This window comes from Heliconius melpomene, chromosome 19 (assembly GCF_056956725.1).
Source record: "Heliconius melpomene rosina isolate 202511_hmr_F chromosome 19, ASM5695672v1, whole genome shotgun sequence".
NCBI classification, from domain to species: Eukaryota; Metazoa; Arthropoda; class Insecta; order Lepidoptera; family Nymphalidae; genus Heliconius; species Heliconius melpomene.
In genome coordinates this window covers 15,325,368-15,346,541 of record NC_140407.1, presented here as the reverse complement: position 1 = coordinate 15,346,541, position 21,174 = coordinate 15,325,368, and the positions used below count along the sequence as shown (strand labels likewise).

Below are 21,174 nucleotides of genomic sequence, written 5' to 3'. Positions count from 1 at the left end.
ATTATTTTCTATTTTTGGGTACTTCAAATATTTGATATTAATACATTAAATGTTATTCTATGATTATAAAATATTTTTTGATAAGTAAATTTCGATAACTTTTTTTTACTTATTGTAGAGCTGTATTATATTATAGCATGCTCATATTGTATATATACTGTTTAGTTTGAAAAAAGATTATTGTCTATGTTACGATGGCTGTCATCGAGTTTTATTTTATTATTTTAGGAAAATAGGCAAAGAAGCTTTCGGTGATTGTAGAATGATGATATTTTCGTGAATCATGTACATGTTTTATAATAGTCTAATAGTTGTAAGTGAAACTGTTATATACCGGTAGTGATAATCACTTAGCGATGATAAGTAAAAAAGCTTAATAATTGACGACGATGGCGTCTGATGGAGAAATTTCGTGTACGAATGATCCTAATTTCGCCGTTATCTACTCATTTTTAAAAGTTTTCGGTAAATTGTATAGTTTAGAAGTACCTACGTTAGCTAAATTACAAGAGTTTATAGAAAACACGCAGGAAGGTGAGTTAACGGTGTCCATTTGTCACGTAAAATATAAACAAACTTGGCAAACTTGTTGTGTGAATGTTTTGTTCTTTTAGTGTTGGATCCTTTGAAAGAGCTTCACTTGAGGTTATTGCGTCGCGCTCTAAAATCTGTACAGAACAACAGGTGGGAGAAGTGTCTCATTAAATTTTGTCATCAACAGTCTTACCATCAAGAAGCTTGGGAAATAGAAAGGTTTACTTACAAGAAAGCTAGCACTCAAGTGAAATTGCGTATATTGAAAGTAAGTAAATAATAACAGTACTACAAAATACATTGTTATTGGCTAATTATCTAATAATGATTTATTATTTTCCAATAAGGATTTTTTGTGTGTAATAAAAAAAAATCTCATTAACTTTTTATAATCCGTATTGTCACTGATTATAATTAATTGTCTAATTGAAAAGAATATTAAATAATTTCACAATAATACAGATTTGTGAACAAAACATAAAACAAATAAAAAATATGTAAATATGTGTCTATACAGGGTGGAAGAGGCAGCGCTTCTTTTACTGAAACTGCATATATGGCAAAATATTTCAAACCCATAGCTAAAAAAATTTATTAAGTACCTCAACAATTTTGACATAGGATTTTTTTTCATTTCACGATTTTTATCCATACCTGTATTTCGTGTGACACACACATAAGTGTATGATGTTGCCGCTTTGACAGGTAACTGTGTGCATGCCTATGTTATACTTTACATACAAATGGTTTTTTATTTTAAAACAATAATTTTATTATTTATTTTGTTTGAAAAAATAACTATCATTTTTGAGAATTATTTTTTTCTGAATAATATTAGGCTTTTATAGAGTAGTTAAAACTGTGGTTTCATTTAAAGTGGTGCTGACAATTCCACCCTGTATATATATTAATTTACATTTTATTAAAAAGAATTTAAATGTAATTTATTTAATAGTGTTTTTGATAATAAAATGTAAATATCAATTTTATTTTACAGTTATTGCTAGAATATCAATTCACATGTCATCCTAAATTCAAATTAGCAGTGAATACAATACCATGTGAACAACTGAGGTTGAATCCTTTGGGAAGGGATAAAAATGGTCATTTATACTGGTTAGAAATTGACCATGAAGCCAATCTATGCTTGTTTAAAGAAGACCAGGATGAAGAAACATGGCAGTTGATAGCCAGGTAATTATAATTATGTCTGTATATGCCAATAAAAGAATATTTTAAAACAAAAAATACACCACTCAATGTTTAATTTTGAGATATTGTGTGGTGAATACAAGGCCACAGGAGGACATTAAAATAAACTAACTATATTTACTATTCAGTTCAGTGAATTTTTCTATCAGTTCCTTGATTTGTTTTATTGAACAACATAATAATATAATTTTTATTTACTATCATAGCAATAGAGAAGAACTTGTGAAAATTATAGGCCAACTGAAGAGTGGGGAAGATGTGATACCTATAGTACCATCCAATGCCAAGGAAGAGGATTCAAGTAGTACTGAAATACTCCCTCAAGAGGAGACTACAGAAGTAAGAATATCAATCATCATCTCTAAGTCGAAACATAAAACTAGGGGATAGGGCACATTTGTTTGCTATTTTTAGAAAAAAAATATTTCTAATAAGTAATACTATTGTGTTTTGATTTATATGTAAATGACGTAATGGCATTTGAAAAATGGAAAATGAGAAAAATTGCAGAAGTCCATGTCCATCTTATCCATTGCTAATATGTATAAAAAATACATTAAAAAAATGCTTTACAGTTTATACTTACCAAAATATATACATTGTACATAAATAACCCTTTATCTATTTAGTTGCTTTGATTCTATCTAGTTAAATTCTTCTCTATATATATATATGAAAGGACATGTTCCCACTCACTGAGGCAAGGCACAAGCACAGCCGTTACTGCTGATGGTAGAAACATAAAATTTGGACAGATGCTTATCTAGGTAATCTGGATACCTACTAAGAAGGGATCTAAAAGAATGAAACAGGGGTTAAAAGTTTGTATGCAAAAAAATTTTAAATCTGCACGATTTTTATTAAATATGAAATTCAGATTTAAAAATATTTCATCAAACACATATTTCATGGCTTATTAGAATTCACCCCTAAGAGTCCCAATAAGCAGGCGAAGTTGCGCGCGTCCGCTAGTATTTTGATATAATTATAAATAATATAGATCCAAGTATAATATCTTTCGTTAAATAATATTTTAGCCTAACAAGTCATCTGATGTGGAGGAGGATAATGAAGAAGAGTTCCTAAGTCCAGAATCTGAGTCTGAACACGAAAGTGACGACCAGAAAGCGCAAAATCATGTAGAGGAAGCCCCAGAGAGTAATCCTGAAGAATTAGAAGAAACAAAAGAAGTTTTAGATGAGGTAGACTGTAATGAAGATAAACTGGTAGAAAGTAAGAGTATAGAAAAAGACGTTGAAACTAGTGATAAGGATGAAGAAAAAACAGAAAAAGTTGAGAAAACAGAAGCTGAAGATGTCAATAATAAAGAAAAAGATGAATCTGTAAGTGAAGAAATCGAAGAACCTCTTTTAATCGTAACCGGTGAAGGAAACGGGGAAGAATGTGAAAGCGGTTATTTCTTTGGTGAAGAAATATCTGAACCATTGATGTTCTTTTACGGTGAGGGCAATGGTGTTGATAATGATACTGGAAATCCTGACGCGATACAAGAAGCTCAAAATGATAAAGTTAATGATGAAAAAAGTGCTGAGGAAAATCCACCAGAAGAATGTAATGGTGAAAATCACGATGTGTCAAACTCTACACGTAAAACTAAAATAAGTAAAGGTGTTAAGTTAAAAAGTAAATTGGTTATTAAGAGGTCTCTTAAAAAACAATCTAGTGATACTGTGGAAAATATTAAATCTGTTAGTAAAAAACATTGTATACGGGACTTGGATAAATCGAATGGGTCTAATTCTAATTCTCATAACGAAAGTGATTCGAGACAAGATACCAGTATTAACGATAAAAGCGCCACAGATAATGAAAATGTAAATAAAACTAAAAAGAAAGTGAGAAATAGAGTAAAGAAAAAACAAGTTTTGAGTAAAGTTACTACTAAAAAAGATTCTAATGCTACTAAAGAAGCTTTAAATTCCGTATCTGATTCTGAAATTTGTCAAAATAGTAAAGCCAGTATTATAGAAAAGAGGAAAAGTAGTCTTTCGTCAGAACAAGATGAAGGTAACCGTGAACTTGAAAGAGAGAAGACTCCGGATAAAGAAGTAAAGGCAGAAGATGATCTGCCATCCAAAAAACTACGCTTAGAACCCGCCACACAATTAGATGATCCACATTCCAAAAAAATGGATGACAGTAAAGATAACGCCAATTCAAGTGATGACAATAAAAATAGTGACAATATTGATAATAATGAAAACATTGAGAATAATGAAAACATTGAGAATAATGAGAAGGTTGAAAAAAATGAGCACAATGAACATAGTGACAACAATGAAGACAATGAAAACCAGGAGGACAATGAAAACAATGAGAACAATGAAAATACCGAAAATGAAAATGCTAACACAAATTTTCAAAATGATGCTATTTTAAAAAGAAAAAAAATAAAAGTTAGAAAAGGTAGATTTAAAGCTAAGAAAATCTTACAAAAACCAAATAATGAATCTAATGACAATGATGAAATTAAAAAAGAAAGTAAAGCAGTGAAGCGGTCGTTGTTAAATTCGAACACTAGTGATAAAAATAATGAATCTCAAAGTGAAAGTGAGGAAGATGAACCTATGACCAGTGGGAAAAGGTTAAAAATTAAACCTAAGAAAATTAACTCTTCGACTAGGTAATAAATTAATTCAAATTTTCCCTTTTAATCTTATATTCTTTAAATATGAAGAATGGCCGTCGTCTGCGTGACGTGACTTCTTCATATTAAATTTAAATTATTTTTCCGTTCTCTCTGACTACCCCGAGGGGTAAAGCTATGTATGTGTGTATGTAAATTATTTTCAATACGCGCTCTGTTACAAAGTGCGGAGTTGAGTTCCGATTTTCAATACGCAATGTCTCGAATATTAGACATCGCTCATCAGAATTGTGGTAAAACTGTATACAAAATTATAAAACGAAGCAGTTACGTTTATTGTTTTTATAATAATAATAAACTCGTTTTTATAAAAATAAATGTATGTTTACTTGTTTATAGGAAAAAAGTTGAAGCCAAACACATGACAAAAAGTTCGAGTGAATCTGAAGAGGAGACATTGAATAATTTAGGTATTTGTATATTTTATTTACATACACAAGTTTAAACGCGACAGTTATGTACAGTATGCTTAATATCTACTTAGGTGATGAATGATATTCATTTCCCTGTTCTGTTAAGTGCGCGGTTGAGTTTCGTTATTCAACACAGCATATTGGAACTAAGTACTAAGTTCCTTCTATCTGCTTTACTATATGCGGGATAAACTACAAAGCTGAAATAAATATGTATTTAACAAAATTATCATGTTTAATCGGATTTTTTTTATTCGACGACTATTTATATTTTTAAGAATTCTTTGCATTATAAGTAAAAAAAATTCAATAATTCTGGAATGTTACAAAATGTTAAGTAAAATAACATTTACTCCTATAGAGATATGTACTACTAACAAAAGTTATTATAAGTGACAATCATATAAGAATGTCTGCACATAATGTTATCTACTTTTTTTCCAAAAAGGTAAAAAATCATCAAAGAAACCAACAAAGAAGAAATCTAAAGCTAAAGATAAACAAAAGACATCCAAAAACCAATCGGACGATGAAACGACGCCGGTGCGACAATCTCGTCGCATCGCGCAAATGAAGATAAAGGAAGAAGCAGAGAGAAGACACCAAGAAGAAGTTGCCTTGAGGGAACTCAAAATGATACATAAGAAGAAAGTGAGTAGATTCTGAATATTTTCCCTGCATATAATGAAGTCACCTAGTGTTAAGACTAAGACACCCAGTTCTTCGACGGTCGTGCGACAATTCTGCCGCATTGCTCAAGTGTAGATAAGACATTGAGAGAACTGAAAATGATACATAAGTAGTAAGTGAGTCCATAATTTTTTAACTTCACAACACAGCATTCATCAAAAACCGTGTACTTCACACATTGAACAGTTTCTTCATATAGTAGGCAGGGAGAGAGATAAAGAGCCAAGACACTGAGATGCGTTAGTGTAACATTTCTGTCGCATCACTTAAAGAAAGTAAGTTGAATTATTTATATTTGCTTCATTTTACACACATAGTGTAGATCTCTATCTACGGAAACCGGAATGTTTTAACACTAGGTACCCTTACATAGTGTTAAAACATTCCGATTTCCGACACTGATGCAATAAATATAAGATGAAGGAAGAAGGTGAGAGACTACACCAAAAAAAATTATATTGAAGAAACCGAAAATGATATATAAGAAGAAAGAGAGTGGTAAATTATTTTTTAAAGGTATAAATTAAAGTAGTTTCGAAGACATACTCATACAAACAGACTTCAATTTAAAATTAGTTTATTTAATATATTATTATTGCTACCTGCACAGAGTAAAGATGATGAAGAAGAATGGAAAGCAAGCGCCGGCAGCAGCTCCGACTCAGACAAAAAGAAACCCAAAAAAATGAACAAATGGCAAGCGTCAGACTCCACTGGGCCTGACCAGGACTCGGATTCTGATGAACCGCTGTTTGAACATCATGATGAACCTGATTGTAAGTGTCAATGAAGTAAATGTTTACATGGTGGAAGCGTCTACGCTCCTTTTACGGGAGCAACATATACAATACGGCAAACGCGCAAACGTAATAGTATACCGTAATAGCGGTGATTGAAGTTGAACATTGTTTAAATGTTAATAATTATTTTGATTGTTTTTTTTAGGTATGAGTTTGAAATATTTTACCCTATATGTTGCACCCGTAAAAGGAGGCGAAGTCACTACCACCCACTATATGTTTGTGATAATGTAAAATAGAAATCTTAATGTATAATAAATTGTATTTTTTGTGAAATAGTTGTGGAATTTTTATATCGGTCACATTTCCACTTAGACCTTATTATCAATGCATATCTTTATTGTAGTTTTTATAAATTAATAGAAAAAATTGTAACAGCTTAAACGAAAAAGTGAGGGGATGATTTTGTAGATTATTTTTGTAATATATGTAAATGTTTTTAGTGGATTTTACGAAGTCCGATCACGAGTTCTCTCCGGAATCAGATTTGGAGAGCGGTGAACCCACCGCGCCACTCAAGAGAGCTAGAACACTACAGGGTAAGTAAATAATGAATATCTCTATAGTCATCTACAGCTAACTTCAGGACGACAAAGACTCGTCGTTTGTACTTTACTTGTGTTTTTATGAGAACTTTCAGGATATAGTTTTAGCTATACCCTATTCACGAAGGTTTGAGATAAAAGGTAAAGACGACGAAAAAAAATTATATGATAAAGGTTATTTTATATAAATCCATATAATAGTCTCCATACAAAATTAAATGGATGTCTGTCTGTGTGTTCCAGAAGTGGCAGTAGAAGCGGAAGTGGACGCAGACGCGGGCTGCCGTCGGTGCGGCAGCGCCTCGCAGCCCGAGTGGATACTGCTGTGTGACTCCTGCGACGCCGGCTACCATGCTTCCTGCCTCACGCCGCTACTGCTGCGCGTGCCTGACGGCGAGTGGTTTTGTCCGCCTTGCCAACATGTATGTATGGTTACACCTTGTTAACGCTTAATACCTAGCGGGGCAGCCAGCGAGAATGCAGTGCCTAACGCTACCGTCTCTTACGTCCACTGTCGTCTTCCTCATATACGCTTCTTGCTGACTCTCTTACCATTGTGGAGGACAAATTGAGAATGGAGATACAAGTACCATAACTGTTCCGACCTATAAGTCTGAAATGTGCTGGGAAATTAAAATTTTATGCTAAAACATTGGCGAGAAGACTGCAAGAGATCCGAAAGGCTGGGGGGCCCAAGAAGGCTTTAGACCTGGAGAAGGTTGTATGGATCAGATATTTACACTTTGCATGATCACAGACTAATTTTTGACCGTTAACCAAGAAATTTCGTGTGTTTTTGTCGACTTGCATTTCACAGACATTTTGTGAGAATGAAATTATGGGAGATACTACCCCGGTACAATGTGAGCGGATCCCTGCTGCAGAGACATCCAATGGGGTGTCAGACAAAGTTGCGCCATGTCAGCTTGGTTGTTCAATTTGTATTTGGATAGCTATGTCCAAGGAGTAAAACAAAGTGAGATGGGAGTGAAAGTAGGTGAATAAAGGAATCTGAATTGCGTACATCTGTACGCAGATGATGCAGTGCTCATTGCATCATTAGAATGCTGATCGCAGGCATTAGTCACCACTCTGAAAAAAGGTGTGAAAATAATGGTCTAAGTATGAATACAAATAAGACAAAGGTTCTGGTACTTGAAAGAAATGAAGAAAGGATAGAATGCAAGGTCAGTGTAAATGGTAAAATATTAGAACAAGTGAATGAAGTTACCACTTATTAATTACCTATTTTTGAAGTATCTTACGATACGAGATGGATGTGGAAAGCTTATATTAATAATAAAGCAGCTGCACGCTTTTGTGGAAATAAAAATAATTTAAAATATAATCATTCCCGCAAATGGGCATCGAAATCGCAACCGTTGCGTTTAAATTCATACATTGTGGTACTGAGCCACGACGGCATAATAATAATAATAAATATATATTATTATTGTATTACAGCAAAGATTAATAGCCACCCTAGAGGAAGAACTAACGAAGTACGACGAACTACTGGCGACCATAGAAGCTGAAAGGGCAAGGAAGAAGTTAGAAGAGCCCGAGCCACTCAGCGAAGAGGAGAAACTATCTGAGGAGAAACCAGACGAACAGTCCGATAATTCTGGTAATATAAAATATTGTATTGTTTACCTAGCTATTGTACTGTTTGTTTAACTTGTTACCAGAGCGAGGCGAGATTTTTTCTTCATATTTTTTTTTCTTTTAAACCACCTGTAGCGCTTACAGTGGGACACTGTGCCTGTAGCTAACCGAACCTATAATATATTTCTATAAGTGATGTTTCTTTATATCATGTTTTGTATTTTATTGTTTAGTAATTGATTGTTGAGGCAATTATAGCTATATTACTATTAGTGCGGCGGATATATGCGGCGTTGAGTTTCATCACTCAACTCCACTCTACACCAGTCATTTCGTTCCTCACACATGTTTCTATTTCCAAGACAGCGTGTTGAGTGGCAGAAATCAACATTGCGTCCCTCTCGGATGGGATCGAGCTCACAACATTTGCTACGTTACATTGACGAGTGTCCACATTGTGCTGTGCAGGGTCAGGGTCAGGGTCAGGATCGGAGACCAGCGGCTGGTCGTCTCCGGGCGCCGTTTACCGGCTGCGCGCGCGACGCCAGCTACCCGTGTCCTACCGCGCGCAGGAGTACGACCGCCTCATCAGCTCCGCCATTAAGGTACGCGTTGCTAAAACACTTCTTATCTAATATAGCCTCACGCTGTATCCCTAGCGGAGTAGTCGGAAATAACGGAGTGCCAAACGCCACGGTCTCTGCGTATCTCTTTCGCCTCGTCCACTGTTAATAATCTCTTCATACATACCCTTCGAGGGGGTCATCATGCTTTTTATTTAACCTTCCTCAAGTATCTTTGATACTGTTTTTTCGAAGGTTAACCAAGGTCTCCCCCCTACCTATCCCTCTTATCACTCACTTCTGTGACATCAGCGCTAGTAACTTCAATTGTATGTATCTCTTCATTGCGGTTTCGATCAGCTAAGCTGACTCCGCATATCCTACTAAGAAATCGGGTCTCCACAGCTTTCATCTTTGGTTCATTCTTCTCCTGTAATACCCACGTTTCGCTGCCGTATAACAGCGTTGGTACCAACATTCCATTGTATACGCGCACCTGTGCTGATATTTCGCCGTCTCATCGATGCAGCCAAGGCAGCGTTAACCTTGTTAACAGCAGCAGCCTTTCCACGTCCATCTCGCAATATATAAGACTTTTTTTACTTAAATAAAAAGTAAGTAAATATTTATAATTGTTTATATGCTATAACAATATTTTTACATATAGAACTATGGCAACCAGAAAATATGACCTTCGTCAAGCCTGATGTAACTATAATCGATTCAACATTTCGTAAAAAGAAGGAAATAATAAAAAAAAAATCGATAAAATTTGTAGCAGTTTCATTTTCACACTCTAGTAAAGAGACACAGCGCGGCTTTAAGTTCTGCCTCTCAACACGCTCGAAATTTCGGAAGACAGTAGAGATGAAAGTGTCTAACAGAGCCTTAACAGAAGTTTGCTAAGTGCCCTGTCATATCTGGGATGCTGCATCTCTGAAGGTGAGGCTAAAAAACATTCCAGGAGGAGTACGTGGAGCCTACGACCAGCGCTGGCAATCAAGGGCGGGGTAAAGACATATCTACCATAATTGAAGCAGCCGAGGAGGAAAAACTGAAGGCAGAGATGGAAGCTATTGAACAGGTATTTTATTTTATACTAATCACGTGGACTTCAAGACCCTTGATATTTGATTTTCATTCACCACCTTTCTCATCTATTACATATATTTAACGTTAGCGCTTCATTTTTATGTGGACAAAAATACTCATCAAATTATATATATTTTTTTGTTAAGACGTCATTTTAATGTTGTCAACAAAAAAGTTTTATTGAAATTAATCCATTTAATCATCTTTTTTATTATTGTCTTATGTCTACACAAACCATCATACATATATTGGAAGTAAAATTTAACAAAAATACTTTTAATTCATATAAATAATTACACATTTTATATTTAATGTGTTTGAAGGGTAAACCAGTGGAAATAAAGAAAATGAAGAAAAAACAACGCAAGAAACCCCGCAAGCTGAACTCCCTGGATGTACCCTCTGAAGACGATGACGAGACCGACGAGGATTTTAAAGATACTGGGTACATATTTGATATAAAATAATTACTATAGGACGTATTGACTGATATGACGTTACACATATATATGGGTGGGTAGTTGACAGATGTTACTGCGAAGATAAACTATTGTACATTGCCCTGAAGATAGCTGTACATTATTTTTATTACTTTTGATTATTTTATTCCCGAATGAACAATGCGTGAAACTTCAGAAGTTCTAACTTCAGGTCGGCCAAGACTCATCGGTCGGACTGTACGATAATATAATTGCATCACTTCCATGTGTATATAGCGCGGGTCCACTTCCATGTGAATTTTCTACTGTGCTATGTTTGTGTATACTGACCATGGCAACGGGAAAGGAGGACTCCTCTACGAAATATTTATTTATTTTTTTATATTGACATGGATAATGAAAATAATTAAATATTATATTTCTTCAATAATGCAATGTCTTAACGTGGGAGCGTCACGATTGTTTAATTTAATAATAATAAAACAACTTTTAACAATTAATAATAGATAAATGAGAATATTAATTAGATTTTAATGTTTCTTATTGTCATTATTGCAGCATGGAGTCATCATCAGAAGAAATATCTTCATCAGCCGAACGTGATAGTACAACCGATCATTCTTCTGATTCACTTCCCATAAAGAGGGCGGTCCGGCCAGAAAAAAAAGGTATATTTTAAATATAGACTGTCCTATGTCTACCTGTACAATCAACGAGTCGTCTACATATGACATTAGTGCGGCCACGACTCGTCCAACGTACTGTACTTACCTATGTTGGCCTGCACGGTCATGAAAATAACTACTCATTGTGTATGACACACACTCTAAAAGTGGGATGTAACTAACTATAGCTGCCGGTAACAACGTTGCAAGAATCAACATGATGTTATATAGTCTTCCTTGATAAATATTTAAATAGTCTATCCCGTATAAAATGAAGTTTTCAATTGGAACCGACTGTTCCTGAGATTAGCGCGTTCCACCTAACATATTTTTGTAATATTAGTATAGATATAGACAATTGAAGATATAGATATCATTTAATGTGATATGTGTTTAATTTATATTAACAGATCGTCAGAAGATAGTGGAATCGCCAGAATTGAAAAAGAAAAAGCGCGGAGTGTTCGATGATAGCTCTGAAGAATCGGCTGGGACCAAGGAGTGGTCGAAATCGTAAGATACTTTATTTTTATTAAAAAAATTAAAGGAAGAATTTGATAAACATTAAATCTTAGTGTACAAAGTCTAAAATTTTTATTTAATGACTTACAATTTCTTTTTCTCATCACGATAAAAAAATACATATTTGCAATATATTTTACATACATATTAATTTTATTTATAGTTTTGATCAATTTCCATTATAAAAAAGTTTTTGGCTAATGTGGATATGTGTATTATTATTCTCCCGTATCTATATAGAATTAACAAGCACCGCACCTTTTTGTAACTCTTAAATTAATAATTTTCCAATCAAAAGTCAAATATCTTGGTATTTAGCCACACCAGCGCGTTCCCGTAGTTTAACGTTGTACGACGCTGAGTGTATTGGATCCATAGCCATCATGCTTACATTAATTTCAACAATTTTCCAGATCTAAATCCAAACACAAGTCTCGGCACTCGTCGTCACGTGCCCGCAAGCGCGGTTTAACGCAGTACGATGCGGACGGCAACGTGATCCGCGCACGCGTCACGTACGGCGGCCTCAGCGACAACGACTGGTCGCCCAAGCACCGCACGAGGCAGAGGAGAATGGATTATACGGAGATGCCCAATACTGAGTCTGAGGATGTGAGTATAATATACATATTTTTTTATGTCATTTCGGAAATCGAAACCACAACCAGTGGTATTTACAGCCGCACGGTTGTGCCCCTGCACCACGGCTCACCTCAGAAATATACATACACATACATACATAGCTTCACGCTTTATCCCTAGCGGGGTAGTCTGAAAGAACGCCAAACGCTATGGTCTCTACATATCTCTTTTGCCTCGTCCACTGTCATCAACCCTTTCATACATGCCTTTAGAAATATACATAGTAAGAATTGTATTTGTAAATAAAAAGTATAAAGTAAACATAATAATTTGTCATCAGGAAATGCACAAATCAAGCGGCAAACACATGCCGGACAGTTCAGACGAATTCAAATTGTCAAATTCAGATCTAACTTCCGACTCGGATTCGGAAAGAGCGAAGCGAAGACGCGAACAAGATGGCGGCAATGATGACAATGACGATGAAAATGACAATGAAGAAAAGAAACAGAAAGCCTTGAACGACTTAATAAGTAAAACAGCGGTAGTGCCGTTAACGAAGTTACCTGATTCAGTCACGAACTCTGTTAATTTGAAGTCGGATGATATTGAAGCCTTAGGTGAATTTATTTTTTCTAGTTAATTTCTTTACCATCTAATTTCAAATATTGTAAGTACGCAAGGTCACTTGATTAACGTGATGTAACATACTCTATAAAGTGGAAGGTATATACTACATCCCAATCAACGGCCGCAAGCCTAGGTTAGGTAGCCTTTGACATCCTCTCAAGCAGCAACGTAGTGATTGGACTTTCTCTGGGTCAGAGTACACTCTTCACTGAGAAGTGCTGAGAAAGTCCGGTGTCGCTGTAAAGGCTAATAAGGCTAACAGCATTTTAACCTCAAGTTGGAAAAGCAAACAAACTAGTTTTCGATTCGAACCTGTAATTCTGAGTTTAGAGTGTCCAACCAAAAAAAATCTTTAGATTTATTCATTCTGTTTTAAAAAATATTGATTTCTTTTTATTTTTTTATTTAGCAACTGATACATATATCGTTTCGAATTCGGCGCAAACTGGGGAGCCGAGTGTCTTAACACTAGGCTTCCTCTGCTATCTTGTTACATGCAAGATACATTGTGAAGCTAGAATAAAATGATATAATAACAGTGAACAAATGGATATTTTAAATAAAATTGTGTATAATATTCCAGGTGTAACTTCTCAACCACAAACGAGCAGTACTCCGCGACCTCTACGAGGTAGAGGCAGTAGAGGCGGGAGAGGGAGCAGGTATAATAATATATCATAAATATTTTTATATAAATAAAAATAAATGTGTAAATTTTAAAATAAGTAAATGGGCCAGTTATGACAAGCATGCGACAGTAAACGCTATGGTTATAGTTTCGATAAGATATACTCCTGGGACTGAAATATTTAATATTTTCATTTACTGGCTCTAGAAATATTAAAAGATTTTAATCCCACCGAGTGGAGGGTTGTAGTCCCTCCACTCGTACGATATTGATAGGCAGCAACCAAGGGAACAAGCAGGATTCAGAGCAGGCTTTAGCATGGTGGACCACATACAGACACTAGAACAGATCATAGAAAAATACAGAGAATATAATAGGTCTCTGTATGTGGCCTTTATTGACTATAGCAAAGCTTTTGACAGCATCAGCCACTGCTCAATTTGGAATGCACTACGACCATCAAACATTAACTCTAAATACATCAATATTTTGAAATATTATATTTATACAAATAGTACGAGCAGAGTTAAGTTAGAAACTAGAGGAGACGAAATAAACATAGAACGAGGAGTAAGACAGGGAGATCCTCTCTCCCCAAAGCTGTTTATAGTGGTGCTTGAGAATATTTTTCAAAAACTAGACTGGAAAAAGAAGGGAGTGTACATAAATGGTCAATATCTAAACCATCTAAGGTTCGCTGATGATATTGCCGTCATCGCTGAAACTGCTAAAGACCTAGAGGAAATGATGAGATCGCTGGACGACGAAAGCTCAAAAATTGGCCTAGAAATTAATATAAATAAAACCAAGATATTAACCAATAATCGCGAACGCGCGATAGCAATAAAAGGTCACAATATAGAATACGTCAGCGAATACATCTACTTGGGTAAGCAAATATCATTCAAAACATCAAGCAATGAAGAAGAATTAACTAGAAGAATCAATACAACCTGGAAGAAATACTGGGCATTAAGAGAAATTTTAAAAGGGAACTTATAGCTTGCATATGAAAAGGACAATATTTGATACGTGCTTATTACCTTGCTTGTTGTATGGTTGCCAAACATGGACATATATACGAACAAAATAAAACAACCAATCAAATGCAGTCAAACAGCAATGGAAAGGAGCATGTTAAAAATTAGAAGAATTCATAAAATAAGGAACGAAAATATCCGTCAAAGAACTAAGCTCACAGATGCTCTCAGGCACGCACTCTCGCTTAAGTGGAAATGGGCAGGACACATCTCACGATACCAAGACAGAAGATGGACTATTGAAACCACTCGATGGAAAGGACCAGTGGGAAAAAGGAATGTTGGCCGACCATTACGACGGTGGGCTGATGACATAGCAGACGTCGTAGGAAACGACTGGATAAATTCAGGCAGGGACAGAGAACTATGGAGCAGGATGGAGGAGGCCTTTACCCAAAGAGGGGTTCAAATCTACAATAATATTAGTATTAATTAAGTAAACGATAATACTAACCTTCTTAAATTTAATTTAATTAATTTAAAAAAATATATATATACTAACAAACATAGCAAACACTGTAAGAGAGATTTGAAATAAATGGCTTTATTATTATTATTATTAATCCCACCGAGTGGGAAACGAACCCGCGACCATCACAATTACAATTAGATGATGTGCCTCAAATATTTTAAAATAATATCCTATATGTATGATATTGTGTTTTTATTTCAATTCTAGAGGTCCACGTGGCCGTGGCCGAGGCGGCTATGTGAACACAGGCGCGCCGCAAACTAGCGACGATGCTCTGGCCAAACTAGTTGGTGTTAAGATAAAAGGTACATGATTTTTTATATTATAATTACGTAAAGCAAATATTTTGTGACACTTTTTACTAAAATTGTGCAGCTACAGGGAAGGGAAATATAAAATTTGGCACAGTTACAGCTTATGTAGAGAACAAGAGAGAGTCCAGAATACTAATATTTTTTGAAGTAATTTATAAAAGGATACATCTATTGTTCTTGTAAATATACAAAAATGTTAGTTTGCACAAAAATAAGTGAAATTTTCTAGCAGAAACTACCATTCATTGACAACCACTACCACCACCACTCATTATCTTACTACAACATCAAATTACTAAGCCTGTTTTACTTGGCACCGACTTCATAATCGTTTTTTAGTTTTTTGGGTTTAACAAAATCAAAGTACGTTTTATTTTATGTAAAATTATTTTTCAATTTTTAGTTCGTTGTTTGAAGTCGGTTTTTTTTTTGTTAAAAATTAATTTGTCTTATTTTAACGATTGTCGTTTCTTATCTGTCTTTTTTGTTATTATAGACTTGAAAACGGATGGTGAAGTAGGACCTCTGCGGCCAAATCAGGTAATACAAATATTAAACTTATAAATAAACTATAGTTTATTGTTGAAAAAAAGTTACAATTGTCGTAACTTTAGTGAAATTCTTATTTGACGTTATTTGTGTCGGACTTTGTTAAACATATATATTTATATATTAACAGGTCGAAAGAGAAAAGAAACGTCAAGAACGCGAAGCAAAACAAGCTGAGAAAGAAGCTAGAAAACTTGAACGCATACAGAAAAAAGAAGAGAAAGAAAAGCTAAAAGAGCTAAAAGCTAAAGAACGAGAAGAGAAACGACTCGCTCGCATAGCTCAACAAGAGAGTAAGCGAGTTAAAAAAGAAAAAAATGAGTACTCAATGAGTCCAATGAACTACGGTATGAGTCCTATGGCCATAAGGCAACCGGGGCCGGTACCGGGACAAGGGGCGCCCCCAGAAAGGCAATTCGGGCCAAATCCTATGGTACGACATCCGGGGGATTACCAGGACCAGAGATATCCGGTGACGCCGAGGTTGCAGGTAGTTTGTTATTTTTTATTCTTTTATAAGTATTTTTTGTTGTATGTATTTGAGTAAATACGGGAACGTAGATTAACGTGGTATTTTACGTTACTCTAGGTTACTTATTTAGGGAGAGAACAGTTATTTTCCACTTTTCGCCTTTGTACTGTTGTCTATCAACCATGTAATCCAGTACATCATGATATAATCGTCCAAATAAAAATATAACCACGTCGACATCCTCGAGATATTCCATTGCATATCTATGATAGCAAATTGTATAAAAAATGAAATCGTTATAATCTCGACATACTTGCGTCTCTATTATCTCGTTCACAAAGTCAAATAATTTTCTTCAAAATAAGAAGTTACAAGATTAATTTTTTAACGTCAAACAATTAACCACCAGTTCACTATCGTTAATGCCTCAGACCTGAGAAGGACCGGCGCAAGAAAGACAGCGCGACTTTTTTTTTTAATAATGAAATCATGACTTTTGAAACAGACTAGAGCGAGCATTACGTTCCCAAGGTGTGTTATCAGTCTTAGCTATTTCCAACAGACTCTGGACAAAGTAAGCAGGGGGTGGTCTGGTCCACTCTTAGCTATTACTATTAGATTGTGGACAAAGTAAGAGCTAGTCTGATCCTCATTTCAGGTGCGGCCCGAACTCCGCAATCTGATCCCGGACTCGCGCAGCATCTCGAACGCGGTGGCGGTTCCGGGGGGAGAGGGCACGTTGTCCGTGGCGGGCTCCCCGCAGCCCTACAAGCCGGTGTCGGAGGAGCCCAGCGTCATCACGCGGATGCCGCATATGATAAATCAGTATAGGTTGACTTTCTTTTATTATTATTATTTCGTGGGATAAAGTGTGAATGTAAACGCGAGTGGTTATGGGTTTGATCCTCACACGACGAATTGAAATATTTATTTAAATGTATATTTCCATTTCTTCGTTCCAGTAAGCAGAAGGATCCTAGGAACCTAGTGTTAAGAATTCAATCCCATTAAGACACTTCCTACTTTCCTACTTTTTGCCGAATTCTCAGTGCATTGTTTGTTGAGTGGCGGAACTCAACGACTCAACGCTTTGCTCGTTACCAGGGCATGAAAATGAAAATATTGTTTCTTTTCCTATAAATCGAACCGATAACCTGTCGCATTTACAGTCGTACGCTTGAGCCACTGCGCCGTGATACCTATTGAACCAAGTTCAAATAGAATTGAAATCACTAAATATTAAAGAGAAACTATTACCGATGTTTTTTATATTTACATATAATACAATTAAAAAAAGCGATTGACTAAAAATGCAATGGTTGTGGGTTCGATTCCCACTAGGGGCAATGAATTATTTAATATTTTTATTTCCTAGCTCTAGTAAAAAGATATAGTACGGCGTTGAGTTCCTCCACTCAAGACACAATGCCTGAAATGTATTAACACAAGGTTCCATCTGCCTACTCTGTTATATGTGGGATTCACCATGAAGCTTTCAAGAAATTACCTAATAATTTTTGTGTAAAGTTCTTTTAGTGGTTGGATCAGATTTTTTGGTTTAACGTGTATACTATGGCAATGTCAAAAACAATTACTTATTAATTATAATTGTTGTATAATAAAGGAAAATATTAATTTATAACACTATTTTCCAGGGGCTCCATGATGTATCAAGGAGGCAATCCAGCATACGCAGGGCGCGGACAACCCGTGCCCATGTACCAGATGCACATCGCACAACGACCCGGACAGTACCCCCCGCCTCCACACCCACAACACCCCTCGGGACACTCGCAACAATCTCCAGGACACCCCCATGGACAGTACTATTCCCACATACCTCACCGACCTCCTTCCGCCTCCCCACAGGGCATGCCCTATGGACACAGACCTCCGCATGGAGTACTACGACAGGCACATCCCGGCATGACCCATCATGGACCCCCCGGGACCTCTCCTCTTGGACCCCCCGGGGCCTCTCCTCTTGGACCCCCCGGGACATCGCCCCACGGGCCACCAGGGGCATCTCCCCACGGACCCCCTGGCATGCATCATCCTACAATGCGACCGCTGCCCTCCAACATGCATCTTGGGCCTCCTGTATCAAGTCCTCACTTAAACACCATGCCCCGAGGCCCTCCACCTGGTCCTAGTATGATGACTAATATCCGCCCCTCAGGCCCTCCGCCGCCTACCGTGTCCCCCCCGCCCCCCGTCCCCCCGGGGCCCAAGTCTCCTGCTCACACGGACTCCGAACCCCCGATAAAAATAAAAGCAGAAGTCAAAACAGAGCCAGAATATCAATCACCTCCAGTGTCACCCGGCCCCCGCTCCTCCCCCGAACCTCCGCGCAATCACCCTAAAATAAAACACACGGAGAACAAAGATGGCCGCCCTCGATATCCCTTAGGACCTTACGCGCCACAATACACGCCCTACGGACCCTACGCGCCGTCCAACGACGGTCTACTTTCCCTACAACGCAATACAATGCGTCCACCCTCCGTCCCAGAGCGGTCCCCTATGCAAGAAATGCTAAGGCTCGTGGGACCTGATAGACATCCTATGCAAGAATTATGTAGACCTTCTGTACCTGATCGAGGTGTGATTCAAGACATGTCGCGACCTCTTCCGGGGCTTGACAGACCTATAATGCATGATCTGTCTCGGCCTCCGGGGCCTGAACGCCCGATGATGCATGAAGTGTCTCGACCGTCGAGTTCGGAACGCACGATAATGCACGACATGCCACGACCGCCAGGACCCGAGCGCCCGATGATGCACGAAGGTGCAAGGCCTCCCAGCTCGGATCGACCACTGATGCACGATATGTCGCGACCGCCGAGCACCGATCGTCCAATAATGCACGAAATGCCACGACCACCCGGGCTTGAACGCCCGATGATGCACGAAATGTCGCGACCGCCAAGTTCAGATCGACCCATGATGCACGAAATGCCTCGGCCGCCGGGGCCCGAGCGACCGATGATGCATGAAATGCCGCGACCATCAAGTTCAGATCGACCAATGATCCACGAAATGGCCCGCCCCTCCGGCCCGGAACGTTCGATGATGCACGAAGTGCCACGGCCTCCCAGCTCTGACCGCCCGATGATGCACGAAATGCCGCGATCATCGAGCTCGGATCGCCCGATGATCCATGAAATGCCAAGAGTACCAAGTTCAGATCGACACATTATGCACGAAATGCCGCGACCGCCGAGCTCTGACAGGCCAATGTTACATGAGATATCACGGATACCGAATTCAGAAAGGCCAATGATGCATGAGATAACAAGAATTCCAAACTCAGATCGGCCTATGATGCACGAGATGGCTCGAATGCCATCAGATAGACCGATGATGCATGATATAGCACGATTATCGAATTCTGATCGGCCCTTGATGCATGATATGGCACGAATTCCTGGTTCGGAAAGACCGATGATGCACGAGATGGGTCGAGCACCTAGCTCAGATCGGGCGATGATGCAAGAAATTGCACGAGTGCCGAGTTCAGATCGGCCGATAATGCACGACATGCCCCGACCGCCTAGTACTGAACGGGGGCCTCCAAATATCGACAGGCCGCGACCCGCTGCCCCAGACAGCCTCCCTCCTCACTACCCATACATGCGCGCGCCGCGCCCCTACATGCCCGTACTACGGCCCCCCGCGCCCGCACACTACCCTGTCCACCCTTACCACGAAGTACAGAGGGCGCCCTCCCCAAGTACCGACGACAAGGAGGACAACCCTGACGTGGATAACCCCGCCAGCCCGCCCGACATTAAACCGCAATTCCTCAAAACACCACTACCTGATGTACGGCATATAAAAGTGGAGCAAGAACTAGAAAACACAGAGGGCACAGAGCATCCGGGCGTTGTCGGAGGGGTCGGGGGCTCGGGGGGCGTGTTCGGAGGCCTCGTCAGCTACTTCTCCAGCCAGCGCGAGGACGAGCTGGACGCGTAGGGGCGCACTGTACATATAACATAGATAATTTTATTTATACGGCGATAGACGCCTAGACGTACGCTATGTATGATAATTTTTGTTTGGTTCACTGATGAGTCTTTTTGGTCTCGAATATAAACGATGTATTATTTTGTTTACGTTTAAGTGAGATTTATTTATATACAGAACGATAAGTACTTATTACAGTATACTCTAAATACGAATTCTATTAAAAATCGATAATTTTCTTTTTTGCAAAATAAATGTTTTCTCCTAATCAAGTATTTTTATTTTTTAATTTCAATTAATCACTATTAAAACATTAAAATTCAAAAATATAAAACATATATACTTTATCCGAATTGCCTATAGAATCATATAAACTTTGTAAGTTTATATTATTCATTTATCATAAATGTTCAATAATTCACTCAGTTCATTGTTCATAATTCACCAATAAAACCAAATACATAAAATTTTTGCGTAATTCGAACAAAATATATATGTATAGACATTATTATTTACGGAAATTATAATGTTAGCTGTCGGTTTATAGAACTTAAAATTAGAATTTGTCCTCCTTTTTTTTAAAAACAATTGAACAATTAAAAATAATGAAGATGCAAATAAAGAAAAAAAATGGAAATCTGAAAGTATATGACAGAAAGAAACCATTACAAATTCATATTTGTAGTTATTTTCGTGTGAAATGGGTGCATATGCAAATATAAATTTGCTTACTTTTATAAATTGCACTTTACTGATAACCTACAACAATCAA

At 37.4% G+C, this 21,174-nt stretch overlaps 1 protein-coding gene across 3 annotated transcripts; it reads left to right on the top strand.

The window, feature by feature from the left end:
* The first annotated feature begins 208 nt into the window (after nucleotides 1–208).
* LOC146529017 (uncharacterized) lies at nucleotides 209–20,670 on the top strand. 3 transcript variants are annotated; one of them, XM_085203127.1, is made up of 24 exons: nucleotides 209–534; nucleotides 615–802; nucleotides 1,532–1,728; nucleotides 1,953–2,085; nucleotides 2,784–4,390; nucleotides 4,754–4,824; nucleotides 5,276–5,478; nucleotides 6,128–6,293; nucleotides 6,761–6,856; nucleotides 7,106–7,284; nucleotides 8,327–8,489; nucleotides 8,948–9,072; nucleotides 9,995–10,114; nucleotides 10,446–10,567; nucleotides 11,121–11,230; nucleotides 11,638–11,740; nucleotides 12,163–12,361; nucleotides 12,672–12,951; nucleotides 13,545–13,623; nucleotides 15,309–15,406; nucleotides 15,912–15,955; nucleotides 16,095–16,454; nucleotides 17,095–17,267; nucleotides 18,092–20,670. In XM_085203127.1, exons 1-24 carry the CDS (start codon nucleotides 390–392, stop codon nucleotides 20,409–20,411), a joined length of 7,281 nt encoding a protein of 2,426 aa, XP_085059253.1. In that variant the 5' UTR covers nucleotides 209–389; the 3' UTR covers nucleotides 20,412–20,670. The 3 variants fall into 3 exon arrangements, with proteins under 3 accessions (XP_085059253.1, XP_085059252.1, XP_085059251.1); XM_085203126.1 differs by having other exon boundaries at nucleotides 8,942–9,072; XM_085203125.1 differs by having other exon boundaries at nucleotides 8,936–9,072.
* The last annotated feature ends 504 nt before the right edge of the window (nucleotides 20,671–21,174 follow it).

What these genes read in the sequence shown, in the direction of transcription:
- LOC146529017 (XM_085203125.1), top strand. Translation starts at nt 390, where the DNA reads ATGGCGTCTGATGGAGAAATTTCGTGTACGAATGATCCTAATTTCGCC. An exon ending in ACCAAGGAGTGGTCGAAATC is followed by an intron (nt 11,741 to 12,162) that starts GTAAGATACTTT and finishes ACAATTTTCCAG; the next exon opens with ATCTAAATCCAAACACAAGT. An exon ending in CGGTGACGCCGAGGTTGCAG is followed by an intron (nt 16,455 to 17,094) that starts GTAGTTTGTTAT and finishes TCCTCATTTCAG; the next exon opens with GTGCGGCCCGAACTCCGCAA.